General features: G+C 38.0%; 2 protein-coding genes across 2 annotated transcripts; both read left to right on the top strand.

The window, feature by feature from the left end:
* The first annotated feature begins 5394 nt into the window (after window positions 1-5394).
* Window positions 5395-7447, top strand: LOC113039933 (protein PET117 homolog, mitochondrial-like). Its single transcript, XM_026198101.1, has 3 exons — window positions 5395-5588; window positions 6220-6391; window positions 7275-7447. The coding sequence occupies exons 1-2, from the start codon at window positions 5493-5495 to the stop codon at window positions 6370-6372; spliced, it is 249 nt and encodes an 82-aa protein (XP_026053886.1). The 5' UTR covers window positions 5395-5492; the 3' UTR covers window positions 6373-6391; window positions 7275-7447.
* Window positions 7280-15989, top strand: LOC113039932 (cysteine-rich protein 2-binding protein-like). Its single transcript, XM_026198100.1, has 10 exons — window positions 7280-7541; window positions 7701-7822; window positions 8032-8153; window positions 8428-8609; window positions 9505-9924; window positions 13170-13744; window positions 13830-13963; window positions 14958-15133; window positions 15216-15406; window positions 15485-15989. The coding sequence occupies exons 1-10, from the start codon at window positions 7283-7285 to the stop codon at window positions 15656-15658; spliced, it is 2355 nt and encodes a 784-aa protein (XP_026053885.1). The 5' UTR covers window positions 7280-7282; the 3' UTR covers window positions 15659-15989.
* Window positions 15990-16035: the final 46 nt, after the last annotated feature.

Genomic DNA, 16035 nt, shown 5'->3' with positions numbered 1-16035 from the left:
AATGCTAAGGTAGTTTGATGTTTCAAGAAGACTTAGCTAGTTATCACACTTTTTTGAGGGATGGGAGAACTTTTTCTGGGACATTTTGCCTACTGTTTTCCCCCTCTCTCTTTTTAAAACACTTTAGAATTCATGTCTTTGTCATGCATTTGCCAAAATGATAGTCAGATACGGTATAGATTGAGATTTTACCCCCATTTAATACTCCACAATAGGCACAACTATCAAAACCACATGGTCATCTTCATTCATGTATGTAGCACGAATGGTGCGAAAATATTACTTAGGGTTACTAAAGGTTATAGGGGTTGTTTGTTGATTAAATCCTTGCCGTTGCACAAAATCACACTATTATTTGAGTTAAGGTGCAAGATAGCATTTACTCTCAGCCTTGACTGAACAAGAAGGGGAGAAAAGTGGGAAATGTGCTAGCTTAGCTATTGCAAAACCCATTATCTTTCCCCTATCAGCTTGAATAAAGCATAAATGGCAATATGTTCCTCTCAAATGTGTGTAGGTGATGTAATTATTAGCTCTGGAAAGACTTCCAGTACTCTGAGATAACAACAGTTTACACTGAGGGCAAAGAAATGTCACAGAGTAACGGTTTACTAAATCAATAGTTCACAATATGTAGAAAAAGGGTATTTCTGAGTTGTGCTTGAGTTTGTTAAGATGTAGGTTATACTGTATGTGTATTGAAAGGCCTTGAGTTAAAAAAGAAGTAAGTGACTGAAAAAAGTGTGTTTTTGGTTTTACCCCAATTATTCATTTAGTAAAAGCAAACATAGGGCCCTTCGTTGCTGTCTGTTTGCTAAGAACAAATTTGTACTGTATATCTTTGTATGCTTATTACTACTGGTGTTTGCTAAGGTGCAACTATTATTGTAAATACTTAGGCTTAAAGATCTGAGTAAACCATTAAGAATGAGTATTAAGCTTGAGCATACGTAAACTACTACACTGTTTGAGTAGATTTGAATGTCACCTCAAAACATGTAGCTTGTTAATGAGGCGTGCAATTACTGTTTTTAAGTGAATGTACGAGTCATGAAAGCCACCAGAATACCTTTCTCTATTAAATGTGAAAATCTTCTTCCGCATTACTACACCGTGGAAGCCTGTTTTCCCTTAAAAATTAACAAAGTTTGAAATAACAAATAAAGTCATATTGTAAGGCATAAAGTGATACTTTGACATGTAAATTAGTAGCGCTGTCAAATGATTAATCGCGATTAATTGCATACTAAATGAACGTTTTGGTTTACATAATATGTGTGCTATACAATAGCTATACAATAAATATATAAACATAACACGTTTTTCTGACATATATACATGCATTTGTGTGTATTTATAATAAATATACACAGCACAGATACATATTATGTAAACAAACTTTTATTTTGAATGCGATTAATCACGATTAATCATTTGACAGCACTATAAATCAGCAGAAAGTCAAAATAACAAGACAATACGAATGACAAAACAAAAGAATATACTAGCCAAATTAGAGAAAAGTACATTTTTAGACAAATTCACAATTGCAATATAAAATGTTGCAATTTGAGAAGTATTTGCAGTTGCAAGATAAAAATTCATGATGTAAGATAAAAAATAACAATGACTTTAAATAAAGTCGCAACTGCAAGACATAAAGTCTCACTGTGAGAAATAAATGTGCAGTTTTGAGGGGAAAATAGATGTAGTTGTTTTGAGATAAATATGCAATATCAAGATATAGTCGCACTGCAAAAATATATATGAAAAAAATATAACCAAAATAGTGAGAAACAAAGTCAGGTTTCCAGATAAAAAAATCTGAGAACTACTGTGACATTGAGAGACAAAAAAAAAAAAAAAACACACAATTATGAGAAAATAGTATAGCAAGTGTGAGTATGACCTTAATCTGAAGTGGACACTGGCTTCTGAAAAAAGAGTCCAGAAATTGCTAATAAATTCCACAAATAATTACAAAGAAACAGCACATTGAATTGACACATTAAATTAAAGCAGAAAGACTTTTTTTTTTTTTGGTAAAATAGTAATTTTTTCCATTGATTTTTAGTGTATTTTACTTTGTGTATACTGCATCTGTACACATGAATATGTAGTTGATTACACCAAATGATGTACATGCTGATGTAATCTCTTCTAAAAAGAAAATTAGAGAGGTTTTATTCAGTCAACTTTCATTAAAACCTTCCATCAGTCCATGCTCCCCCAAAGATTTGCTCCAGAGGTCATGGAACTTTTGAAGATTCATCTAAAACACTGTTAACATTGTACACATCCACCCACTCACACTAACACAGAATGTTTCCTTTGCTAAAAGGAACTATTTAATGCGAGGCAAGGTAAAACATGGTAGCTCATCAGGCGGGAGGAAGTCTCAGCCTCAGACGTCACGCCCACGAAACGTTGGCTAAACATCTCATGCATAAAATGGCACACAAAAGTGGAAACACTTCAGGAGTCTCGTAGTCATCATCGGATTGATTGAATTAAACACGATTTCCGGGAGCATTATTTAACATTCCGCCTGGAAACAAGGATACTGTGACACCAAACCCCCTCATGAAAGAAGAAAGCCGCCATGTTTACAACTGTAGCATTGAGTACTTATCAGGATCAACTATGCTGAATCAACAATGCTGGATTTTCAAAAGTATGCGAAATATTTAAAGTTCAGTGCACAGAATCTTTAAACTGTTTCTGAGAGTTTTACACACCGGTCTGTTATTGTGGTGATGCCTCGATTCCACGCCTCGAAACATGACGATGAAATGAAACAAACTGATTGGTTGTTTGACATGTCGGTCAAACGGCCTCATGGGCAGGCCTTCGCCAATGAAAGCTGCCATGAATTCCAGATCTTCAGTTTATAGGTCTGGCTATGAGAGACTTGGTGGGAGCCAGTTCAAACATCATTTCCAGACCCGATGAAGAAAAGGATGGTCTACGGATCAACAAACAGCCAAGGAATCTGTTTACTTAGTACCGAGACATCCATTCCTATCCCCCAGCTGATAAGTCTACTTTTAAGGTGTGTTGATGGGACGGTACATCAAAACAGCAGAAGACGGATCGAAAACAAAATGAAAAATGGACTCAGGAGCAACTCAATACACCAAAATACCAATACATGTCAACACACACAACGACAGCATTTCAGAGATTAGATTGCTTAGATTCACTGCAAACACTTGCAAATTGAATGTGTTGAGGTAACATATTTGCTTAGGCTTCAGATTGCCTGTTTGAGCCCCATTGGTTTATGGTCTTTGGGAACAACCACATCTGCCTGCAGCGGTAAGTACAATTACAGAGCCGTGGAGGTAAGGGGGTGGAGTACACGGGATGTTTGCTTTAGCCATCTCTGACGAGGGGTGTTCCTTCAAACAAACCTTTATGGCAACCCCACGGGACATGCAGCTGAGCTACTCCAAACACCAGATGTGCATGTTCATCCTTCTGACTCAGACACCGACTATCCTGCAGATAGATATTTTCCACAGTAAAACATTTGACCATAATGACGGTTGTATTGTGGGGGTCGGGTAAAAACATGCCATGCATGAAGGAAATTCAAAACAATCCCACTACAGGGTAATTTAATTAACAAGACAAAGAATTACATAAAGAATTTTGATTAAAATATGCCTATTTTGTTTTGTCTCTTTGAACTGGGTTTGAATAAAAATAACTGTTAATGTCAAAACTATAAACACAGCCATTATATAAATTTTTAGTTTTAACTAACATCATAGTTTTTTTTTTCAGATAAAAGCAAAAAAAAAAAAAAAAAAAAATATATATATATATATATATATATATATATATATATATATATATATATATATATATATATATATATATATATATATATTATAGAATGGTAAATGGTAAATTCGAACATTCTAAAAAGTATCACCACACTATAAAATTGTTTTTGATGATGTAGATAAAAGGAGTTAATTTTACAAGAAAATACTATTTATAAAATAAATGATATTTATTTCAACGTTACTTGTTTTTTTTTTTATTATTTGTGAAAGTTTCTAGAAATGTATACGTAAATTTTTTTTAAGTAAATCCTACACCAAGGATCAATGCATTACTTATAAAATAAAATTTAATTTATTAAAAAGGAAAAAATAAATCCATAACTGACATTTTATACATTTATTATTTCTATTATTTCTGAAAATAGCATGTGTATGATAACATGTTCATGGGTGATTCATACTAGAAAAAAATACACTTTGGAATTGAATTTTAAGAAATACACATTTTTTTATTTAATTCAGTTTTAATTCTACCTACTTGAATTCACATTTGATTTACAATTCTGCTCCCTGTTTTCTTCTTCAGTTCAAAATCATGAATTGAATAGACACAAACACACACACTGTGCTTCAGATGCTGAAGTTTGAGTGTATTTGGGAGTCCAACACTCCTCCACTGAGGAGTCCAAAACACTTCTGCAGGAGACAGAGGAGATGAGGACAGGACAAGGAGGCACAGGATGAGCAGAATACATAACTAAACATGTGGATTCCGACTTGAGGCAAGAGGAAGAGAGGAAATTAAAAATAAAAGACTTACTAAGGAAGAAAATATGTTATTTAGCAAAACAACATCTTTGCTATAAAGTGTTTGCTTTAAAGAGATTGCCTTATTGTTTTTTGTTGGCAGATCAATAATTGGTCTTTACACCAGACGTGGAACCTTCAGGTTGATAAAACCCTGCTGGACTATCGAAGTAGTAAAGATAAGCTGTTTTTCAGTGACTGGAATCAACAGTTATGCTTGGAATAGTAGGCCTACAACATATTTGTGACCCTGGACCACAAAACCAGTCCGAGGGTGGAATCCGAGGGTGCAAAAATAAATATAGAGAAAATCTTTAAAGTTTAAGTTCTTAGCACTGCATATTACTAATCAAATTAAGTGTTGATATATTTACGGTAGGAAATTTAAAAAATTTCTTCATGGAATATACAAAAAAAATTTATTGTTGGCTATTTCTACAAATATAATCTTTTTTTTTTATTTATTTATTTTTTTACAATTTTTGGTCTTTATTTGATTAGAATGCAAAGAGTCACACACACACGCACACAATAACCGTTTTTATATCCGAAAACGTTGCATAATAATATTGTATCACGTTTGGATTGGAATGTTATATACTATGCACTGAAAATCAAAGTGATACATTTTACAATTGATGTCTGTGCAAAATATCTTAACGTGTGCCAGTTCGATCAACTAGAAAACACACAGCTGATTCTATATGAACACTGCGCATGCGCACTGCGCAGTATTCTGACTGCACCGCCGCTCCTGACCGGTAGGCGGCAGTAGAACGCCCGACATCCTACTGAAATCACCACAAAAGAATCAACTCCATTCTGTTATCAAAGTGCCCTAGCCATCTATCATCCTGCTGCAGTAAGATTTTCCAGTAATGCTCAATAACTATGTCTAAGGCCTCTAAGGTTGTCCTGGGATTGTCGATAGTGCTCACTGTCAGCACCGTTGCAGGCGTTCATATCAAGCAGAACTGGGACAGGCAGGTAAAAACACTCTTGACCTCCTAACTTAGCCATATGAGCACCATGCCTTTACGAGGCTCTATCATTCATCTAATAATTAACTTACTGTTTACCAGTAGTGTGCAGTATGCATGCTATCAAAACAAGTAAAGATAGAGAATGTGTTTTAATCTAATGCATTAAGTCTCATCCTACGAAAAAACATACGAACGTTATTTTTAAAAAACGGAAAAGGATCCGTTTTCAATTTTTTCTACTTTCAATATTAAATAAAAAAATTAATGAATGAATGATACGCGGATTAATGACACGTTTATGTTTCATTTTTGTTACTGCTGAATGGTGTTGACATTTCCTTCAGCCAGAGCTGTGTTCATTTCACTTTAGTTGTGAAAGGGCTTTTACTCACACACACATACATATATATATATATAACAAGGAAGTCCTGCACAGATTTAAAAAGGAACTCAAAAGTAATGCATTACTTTCAATAAAAAGTAAGGAGTCAATATTGCAATATTGTAATATTGTAATGCATTTCTTTTCAAAGTAACTTTCCCCAACAGAGAAGCTACTCATTTTGGTTTTTACTTCAAGTGCCGCATCTGAGGAGTATACATGTGGAGTGTTATCACATCTGTGTCATTCGCAGAGGCTGCGTGGCGGAGTTCTGCGCGATCTGGAGCGCGTGGAGCGGAAGCGCGAGAACCTGCGCGCACTCGAGGAGCAGATCCAGCTGACGAGCCAGCTCCTGATCGAGCGCGACAGACAAGAGGCAGACGCGGCGCGAGCACACAGCTCATAAAACGACTAGTTCAAAAGTGGTAAAACAAATTATTATCATTTATAGCTGTATGAAAATTAACCATGGTTTCACCACAGATAAAAAAAAGTTAACAAATTAACCATGGTTTTGCTGCACTAACAGTTTTTTTAACCATGGTATTCCTAGTAAAACTGTGGTTGTATAAATGTAATCAATACGCCCCCCCCAAAAAAAAAAATAATAATAAAAAAATAAAAACATACTTACTTTTATTGCAATAAAACCATGTTTGATTTTCGTAAGGGTGGTTATAGTTGCCACTGAAATACAGTGGTCATAAACAAAACATACTTTTGATATTTGCCATTTTAATATCATTCGCATTGGCTAAATATGAATGCATCTTATTATATAAAGACATTTATATTTATGCATTTAGCAGATGCTTTTATCCAAAGCGACTTACAGTGCATTCAGACAATACATATATATATATATATATATATATATATATATATATTTTTTTTTTTTTACCAGTATGTGTGTTCCCTGGGACTTAAACCCACAACGCACAATGCTCTACCACTGAGCCACAGGAACCTGAAAAGAAAAAGTTTTATTTCAATTGGCCCAGAATTTCACTGGCCCTGTCAAAAAAAATAAATAAATAACTGTTATTGTTTTCATTGTTTGTAACCCATTGTACTCTAATTAATAAGGTCACAACATTTTAGATACCTGTAAAACATCACAGTTGTGTATCTCAGCATTCCGTATTCTTGCTAGCGCAACTAATATAATGTTCAAACATTTTTAAAGACAAGTACAAAACGCTGAATTCAGTTCTCTTTCGCATCTGCATGCGGATGAATGGTTTAACTTGGCAAGAGCATCCTGAGAGTCCTTGTCCCTGGATCTAATCGCTTCCTCTTATCTCTTAGATTGAACAATGGACAGTGGGGAAAAGAGAGGACTTACGGCACAAGATGAGGAGACCATGTGCACGTCAGCCTCCGAGGGTCTGGAGGAGGGCGAGGTGGAGGGAGAAACTCTCCTCATTGTGGAGTCGGAGGACCAGGCGTCTGTGGATCTGTCTCACGACCAGAGCGGAGACTCCCTGAACAGCGACGTCGGGGAAGACGGAGAAGGAAGCTGGAACGAGGACATGTCGTTCTACTGTGACAAGTGCCACAAGTGGAGCCCAGCGGGTAAGAAGACCGATGCCACGTCTGATACACCATCGTGAGAACAGATTAAGATCTGATGTCTAACTTGTGTAGAATTTGTTCACTCAATAAAGACTGGTCTGAAAAAAAGTGCTTGGTCTCAGAGCTGTCTTCCTTTTCTTTTCTCCTTGTGTGGTTCAGCCCAGCTACGCGGAGAGCAGCCGAGCTATTTGAAAGGAGACAACTTTTTCAAGTTCACCTGCTCGGACTGCGCCGAAGACAGGAAGGAGAGTTTTGAGAGGATGAGGCTGACCTGGCAGCAGGTATCTAATCTGGAACAGTTAGAAGAAATGGAAACCGTATTTAGACAAAGCGGTCTAAAAGAACATTCCAGCATCGTTCCTTGAAGAAAATCTGCTTTACAAACCTCATTACTAAGCTGAAAAAATCTCATAACATCCAAATAAAGAGACATGACACGCGATTGAATTCTGTAAAAACATCTCAATATTGTTTGATTTTATGTTTATAGGTGGTGATGTTGGCCATGTATAACCTGTCTTTAGAGGGCACCGGACGACAAGGTTACTTCAGATGGAAGGAAGATATATGTGCATTTATTAGTCGGCACTGGAACTTCCTGCTTGGTTCTAGGTGAGACTGAGTTTCAAAAGTGCATCAAATACCTTATATTTTGTTTTAGAATCACTATAAAGTGATTATAAAGGACAAATAAGTATCCGAATGTCTATTTACATTAAGTGCAAATAGTCCGTCTTGTTGGCAGAGGTTATTTTGTAAATATCATCCTTCGCTAAGAAAGTATGCTATTTTCACTTAGCGTAGAAAGTCTCTATTGCTACTTAGACTTAGTGCAAATAGTCGCTGCCAAAAAGTATGTTAATAAGAATGTCTTATACACTCTCAGGAAGAAGACGTCCACATGGTGGAGCACCGTGGCAGGATGTTTGTCTGTCGGCAGCCCAACGTTTTTCCGTTCAGGAGCACAGGAGTTCGGAGAACCTGGCTGGTGGAAGCTAGTCCAGAATCGGCCACCTACTCTACGGCCCGAGGGGGAGAAGAGCTCTGCGGCTTCACTTAAAGCCAAGGGTAGTAGTATTTTACATTAGCATGAACATCTTCTAGCTTTGGCATGTTTTGGTCAACTGATTTAGGTTATATTAAAAAAATTGTCGCAAATTAAAAAAAAAAAAATAATAGCCAAAAAAGTCGCAAATTAAGTCACAACGTGAATTAGTACTACCGACAGATCATTTTTTCTGTATTGTGACAAACACTTATTTGTAAGAAAGGGGCAGGGTTTAAGCAAGACTGTATTATTGGAGATCTTTCATTTTGCCCGACATTTTGATTAAAAATAGCAAGTTAAAAATGTCAAAGATCATGGATAAATCATTCACAGTAACGTAGAAAGGGAGAAGTAAGAATGTATGCTGACTGTAAATGTAAAGCTGACAAATATATTAGTACCATATTGGTATCGTACCTGAAGTAAATATTAGCAGTATTTATTCATGTAATTAGTAGTGGTTGTAATTTGTAGCAGATCTTAAAATAAAAAAGCAGTGTTTAAATTCTTTGATTATTTTACACTTATTTAGATGAAATAGAAGTATAGTAGTATCCACCTTATTTCCCAATGTGAAACTAAGCCTTTTTCTGTGAATGTGCGAGAGTTTCGTTTCATTAGACGGTTTGGTTAAATAACTAGAAGTATAAAAAAATGCAGATAACCATTTGCGATACAAACCAGTGTGTTTCTATTTATGATCATACATAAAAATGATAAGATATCGAATAACAGTTTGCAATATTATTTGATTGTTAGCGGATGAATGAAACCAGAAGCCTTGTACATTTAAGTTAAAAATGGCCTATTGGCTTATTGGTATCAGTGATTAAATATAATGTTTGTACTGCGGTACTCGTCCTCAATTTCAAAATGTAAATACAACATTTTTGGATCTTTACATTGTTTATCCAGCTGTGTCGAGGCCGTCCCTGGACCCCATCATCACCGTGGAGGGTTTGAGGAAGCGTGGCAGTCGGAACCCAGTGGAGAACGCCATGCAGCTGAAAGAAAAGCGTTCCCGAACACAGGAAGCTAAAGAGATCCGGCGTGCGCAGAAGGAGGCGGCCGGGTTTCTAGACCGCAGTGCCTCATCCACACCTGTCAAACTGGGCAGTCGTGTGCGGCGGTCAGAGCCGTATCTGGAGAAGGGTGAAGTCATTGACTTTTCCTCTCTCAGCTCCTCTGACAGAACCCCGCTCACCTCTCCCTCCCCCTCCCCTTCGCCCGACTTCTCCGCCCCTGGAACGCCCGCCTCACACTCTGCTACGCCCAGTCTGCTGTCAGAGGCCGATCTCATCCCAGATGTCATGCCCCCTCAGGCTCTTTTCCACGGTGAGATGGTGCACTTGGTAACTGACCAAACACCTACTAATGGTCACTTTTCTAGGCAATCAGACTTAGGCTTTCCACCTGATAGATGCTAAAATGGGTGAAAAGATGCCATAGACTTGAGGGTCTGTTTATACACACCAGGGTTCAGTTGAATAAAGCCACTGTGTCAAGACTGTCTTAAGAACTAGTTTGGCCAACTAGCAGATATCCAAGAGGTTATCAGATTTAAGGGCCAATCTACCTTTTTGTAACTGACTTAAATATGACTTACAACTATTCTTGTGGAAATCAAAGTAGATGATGAACAGTTTATGCTACCAGTCCCAGATGCAAATCACGTAGCAACATTCTAAGAACCACCCAGAACCCCATAGCAACATTCTAACTACCTAGAACACCCTAGCAACATTCTAACTACCTAGAACACCCTAGCAACATTCTAACATTCATAAATGAACAAAATATGTTCCGTGAATTAAAAGTTGCTGTGATTTAAAAGCGACTACCAAATGCATAAACATGAATTTTAATAACCACACAACAACACCCTGGCAACCACATAGCAGCATCCTATCGATGACCACCCAGAACACCCTAGAAACCATATAGCAACTAACACATTGACCACATTGTAGCAACCATAGGGAACATTCGGGCAACCACACCATCCTAACAACCACCCAGAGCACTCTGTAAACATCCTTGTAACCACCCATAGTTCTCTAGCAACACCCTAACAACCATGCTAAACATCCTGGCATCCAGATAGCAACATCCTATTGATGACCACTCAGAACTAGAGATGTTCCGATACCCTTTTTCTCTTCCCGATACCGATTCCGATACCTGAGCTCAGGGTATCGGCCGATACCGAGTACTGATCCGATACCTGGGTGTATATCTGTATATACAGCTGTATATACTACTAGCCCTGTGTAAATTGCTAGAATTTTTTTATGGTGTGCTTCAGACAGATCCCTCAATAAAACATGAACAAATACATGGTGAACTACTGTATTTATTACAGTATTTTTATTATCTAACATGAATTTGACAGTATTATTTATTTTCTTATGCAAAAAAGAACTTCAAATGCAGCCAAAAATCTAACACCGCAAACTAAAAAAGGTATTTAAGTTTTACAATATAACTGTATAAAAAAACTGCAACAAATAAGTCTAGGAATATAAAAAAAGATTAATTTATTAAGATTATTAATCAGATAATCTCTAACAAGTAAAAAACAAGTAAAAAACAAGCAACCATCTAGGCATAATTATTATTATTATAGAGATGTATTATTATTACTGTAGGCTACAACAGTAGCTTTATATATTGTCAATTTACTCATGTAAACCAAACATTTATTTTAATGGGCTGCCATGAAGATCTTTGAGTGTCTGTGTTTATGATATGACAGTATTCTCAAATGAAACGGTAAATTCTCATGAAGTGACGGTTTATGCGTTCGTGTCCTCATGACACACAGCAGAGACTACAAAACAGCGAGCTCTCGCGCATCTGTGCCAGTCACCCACAGAGATGTAGATTTTGCGGGAGTAATATTTAAATAGTATTTTGCAGTTTAATATTCACAGACACTAGTATATATTCGGCTACTGTCTGGAGCCCTGCGTTTTGACTTACACGGAAGCGACTGAACGCAGTTGCCGGTACTGAATATACTCGAGAGTCTGTAACTACCGGTACTACAGAGACATACTGCTAACCACTGATCTATAATATAGTAGCGGCTTCACTGTCTTTTGGCAGTTTAGAATGTGATGAGTGATCCAGTCATATATAGATAAGGGCTGCTAACGCGTTTTCATTTCTTCTTCGCTGCTCTAAACAGGGGTTGCTTGTGGCAACACAGCACAACTTCCTGTGTTTTCAATGCATTCTGAGCAGCGAAGAAGAACCGTGCAGCGGTTAGGCAAAGCTTGCGGTCATAACTAGGTCTTTTTTAAGAAAATGGTATCGGATCGGTATATGGGTTCATGTACTCGCCGATGCCGATGCCAGAATTTGTTGTGGTATCGGAGATATTTCCGATACTAGTATCGGAATCGGAACAACTCTACTCAGAACCCAAACAACCAAACAGCATCATCCTCACAACTACACAAAACACCCTGGCAACATTCTAACAATCATTCGGAACACTCAGGCAACCTCATAATAAACAACAAAGAAAACTCTTGTAACCACCCATAGTTCCCAAGTAGTATATGACAACCACACAAAATACGCTGACAACCACGTACCAACATCCTATTGGGGACCATCCAGAACACCCTAGCGATCAAATAGTTACATAGGTACAAACTACTCGGAACATCTAAAAATGGACAAAATGCATACCTTGAATTCAAAGTTGCTCTGATTAAAAGCAATTGTCAAATGCGTAAACATGAATTTAAATAACCATACAAAACGCATTGGGAACCAAATAACCACTTCCTAACAACCATCAAAAGCACCCTGGCAACATTCTAACAGCCATGAGCAACCATATTAGAACATTCAGTACATTCTTACCAAACAAAACACCCTGGCAACCTCAAACTGTAGTAACAGCCTGTTGATAACCATCCAGAACACTGTAACAATCACACAGCAACATCCTAATGAACCCTCAGAACACCCAGGCAACATTTTAATAACCATGTGGAACATTTAAGCAACCGCAAAGTTACATCATTTAATAGTCATCCGGTACACCCCAACAACCACCCAGAACAGCCTGGAAATGCCCTTTTAACCCCCTATAATTCCCTAGTAAAGCCCAAGCATCCAACCAGAACACATATAGGGGCTTTCGCACTGGAGGGATCTTTTCATAGTTTCCTGGAACCTTATTGCGGAAGCGCCCATTTTTTGGTGTTGGCAAACCACAGGACCTAGGAATGGTTTTAGATCTAGGAACCTCGTCTGCAGGAACTAAATTAGCTCCTACTTCAGAGTAGGGTCTAAAACGGTTCTATAGAAAAATCAGTGACGTAAGTGTACGCTGATTGGCCAAACGCATTGAGGCATTAAGCATAAAGGCATTGCTGTTGGACGCTGGTGCGACTGCAACCAGAAAAACTGTCCGAAGGGGAAATTGTTACACCTAGTAACACCCTACCAACCACTCCTATTTTTATATATTGATAGTTTATTCATATTTGGTAATGAATAGAAAATTGTTTAGGCTTTTGTCACATTGTGTATTGACTACACATTGTGTGACTTTCCATCAGACGATGAAGAATTGGATGCCGAGGGGGTTATCGACCCCGGAATGGAGTACATTCCCCCTCCCAGCATGCCTCTGGCCACCGGCACCATCATGGTCAGGAAAAAGATAGGTCCAGCAGAGCTGATCAAACAAGAACTGGAGAGTGAGGACGAAGAGCGGGGTAGAGATGGTGAGGAAGACGAAGGCCAGGATGAAGGCTTGTTGCCAGCGGAGCGTGGGATTGAGCGGAGGAAGGTTCTTCAAGATAAGGGCGGGGGCGGCGTATCTTCGGCCACCCCGCGCTACACATTCATCAGCCTTTACGAGGAGCGCTTGCTGCTCCACAGGCTGGAGGCGTGTCCACAAGCGCTGGCCGTCACGCCACAGGCCAAAAGACTGCATCGCAAGCTACTCGTGCGACAGGCGAAAAGAGAGCGAGGGCTCCCCCTGCTGGATGTGGATCAGGCAGTGAGCGCTATGCTCAGTTTGGTCGGAGGTGTGTATGGGGCACAAGGGGGTTTGGCCAGCCACAGGAGAAGTGAAGAGGAGAAGTACAGAACTACCAGCCAGGACCTTCGAATACTTGATCGCTTTCAGGTAAGATAGAAGAAAACCTGTAGCTACAGTATGTATACCATAGTTACTTCTGTTGAGGAACTCAAAGTCTTGTTTTGTTCCTCAGTCAACAGTGACTGTAAGGAAAGGGTTTCATCAGCACACAGTGTCGTTCTGGCACAGGCTCATGGGTTCTGATGTCTGCATGGATCAGACCATCAAGAGTCCCTACACGTCCAGAGTACTCAAGCCCTACATCAGGTTTGCGCAAACCTAATTTCTTACTCTTACACAAGCTGTTGGGATTTGATGCTTGGTGGACTAGATTAGATTTTCGCTCTTTAAAAAAAAAAAAAAAGAGTTAGGATGAAAAGACAAAATAGTGTTAAGTGTTGTCTTTAAATGACTCAAATTCTGTATACTTCAGGTGCGTGAAATGAATTTAGTTTAAGTACTTTAGGTATTAGATGATATGAATGTTTGCGTAATAAAAATCATAGAGATTATTATCCTTTTTATTTTCATAAAATATAATTTGTAGGATATTGTTTATAAGTATACACTACTGTTAAAAGGTTTGGGGTCAGGAAGATATTTTTGAAAGAAATACTTTAAGCTCACGAAAAAAAACCGCATTTATTGGAAAAACTCAGTAAAAATTATAATATTGTTAAATAATTAGTTAAAATAACACGTTTCTATTTTAATACATTTTGAAATGCAATTTATTTCTGTGTTCGAAGCTGAATTTTCAGCATCATTGCTCCAGTCTTCAGTGTCACATGATCTTCAGAAATCATTCTGAAATGCTATTGCTGCTTAAGAAATTAGATCTTATTAATATCAATGCTGAAAACAGCATTATTATTATTATTATTATTGCTAGATATGTTTAATGAATAGGAAGTTCCAAACATTTATTTGAAATAGTAATCAATTGATCAATTTAATGCATTCTTGCTAATTAAACTTATTAAAGTAATATGTATTTCTTTATGAAAAAAGTTCTGACCTCAAATCTTTGAACAGTAATCTTTATTTGAAATGAAGTTTTCTTAAAAATGTGTGTAAACACATCCCTAGATGATATACCTTAGTGTTGAAATAAATCAGATATTATGGAAGCTATCCTGCAAAACAGACTTGTTTAGGAAAAGTTGTGGCTATGAGTCGTGAGGACATTACATCCATCCATGTTTACAAAACCCATGGTGAACATGTGTCTGTTTATTATAATGTGTATTATTGTGTGTAGGAGAGACTATGAGAGTCGGCCGCTGAAGCTGTGTTTGCTGTCAGAGATCCGTGCGTATCCTCACAAGAAGGACCCAAATTGGGTTGCTGAACCTGACGCACCTATAGACTACTGCTATGTGCGGCCCAATCACATCCCTTCGGTCAACTCCATGTGCCAAGACATCTTCTGGCCTGGTAATCATCTCTTCATCCTGTCTAACACAGACTTTGGGTGAAGCTATGTCCCAATGAAGTAACCGGTTCTTCTGTTTATCAGGTATCGATCTGTCAGAGTGCCTCCAGTACCCAGACTTCAGCGTGGTGGTGCTTTACAAGAAAGTTGTGATTGGTTTTGGCTTCATGGTGCCGGATGTGAAATACAACGAAGCCTACATCTCCTTCCTGCTGGTGCATCCTGAATGGAGGCGAGCTGGTATCGCCACATTCATGATCTACCATCTCATTCAGGCGAGTCAAATATAAATCAGCCACGTTGAGTTAACAAGCTTCAGTTGATACAGGAATCTTCTTTTCTCCTCTCTGTAGACCTGCATGGGAAAGGATGTGACCCTTCATGTATCGGCGAGCAACCCTGCCATGCTGCTCTACCAGAAGTTCGGCTTCAAGACAGAGGAGTACATCCTGGACTTTTATGATAAATATTACCCGGTGGACAGCAAAGAGTGCAGGCATGCATTCTTCCTGCGCTTACGCCGCTGAGAATCCTAAGCTTTGGGTTTTGTACGTCGTGTATCTTTGTTGTCACGTGACTCAGATGTTATCACAATCATATCAGTTGCGTTATTAACCGTTTGAGGCCGTTTGAAGTGTGATTTATTTTATATTTGGTTCAGTGTTTAACCCAAAGCAAGGATATATTTCTCTGCAGACATACACCAGCATAACTCTCTTCCTTCTGCACCATAAGCACAGCTGAATGAGTTTTTCGTAGGTTAAAAGTTTATTTTTAGCACTGTTATGTTTTGTATTCACACAGTTGCGCAGATAAAAATGTTGCCACCTGTTAATTAAATATCAAAATGTTTCATTATGCGCTGGCTCTTTTTTTTATTTATGTTTCTTTGTCAAAAATGCTT

Source organism: Carassius auratus, chromosome 22, assembly GCF_003368295.1.
Source record: "Carassius auratus strain Wakin chromosome 22, ASM336829v1, whole genome shotgun sequence".
In the NCBI taxonomy this organism is placed as follows: Eukaryota; Metazoa; Chordata; class Actinopteri; order Cypriniformes; family Cyprinidae; genus Carassius; species Carassius auratus.
The sequence above is the reverse complement of the archived record's forward strand: the minus strand, read 5'-3'. Positions and strand labels throughout refer to the sequence as shown.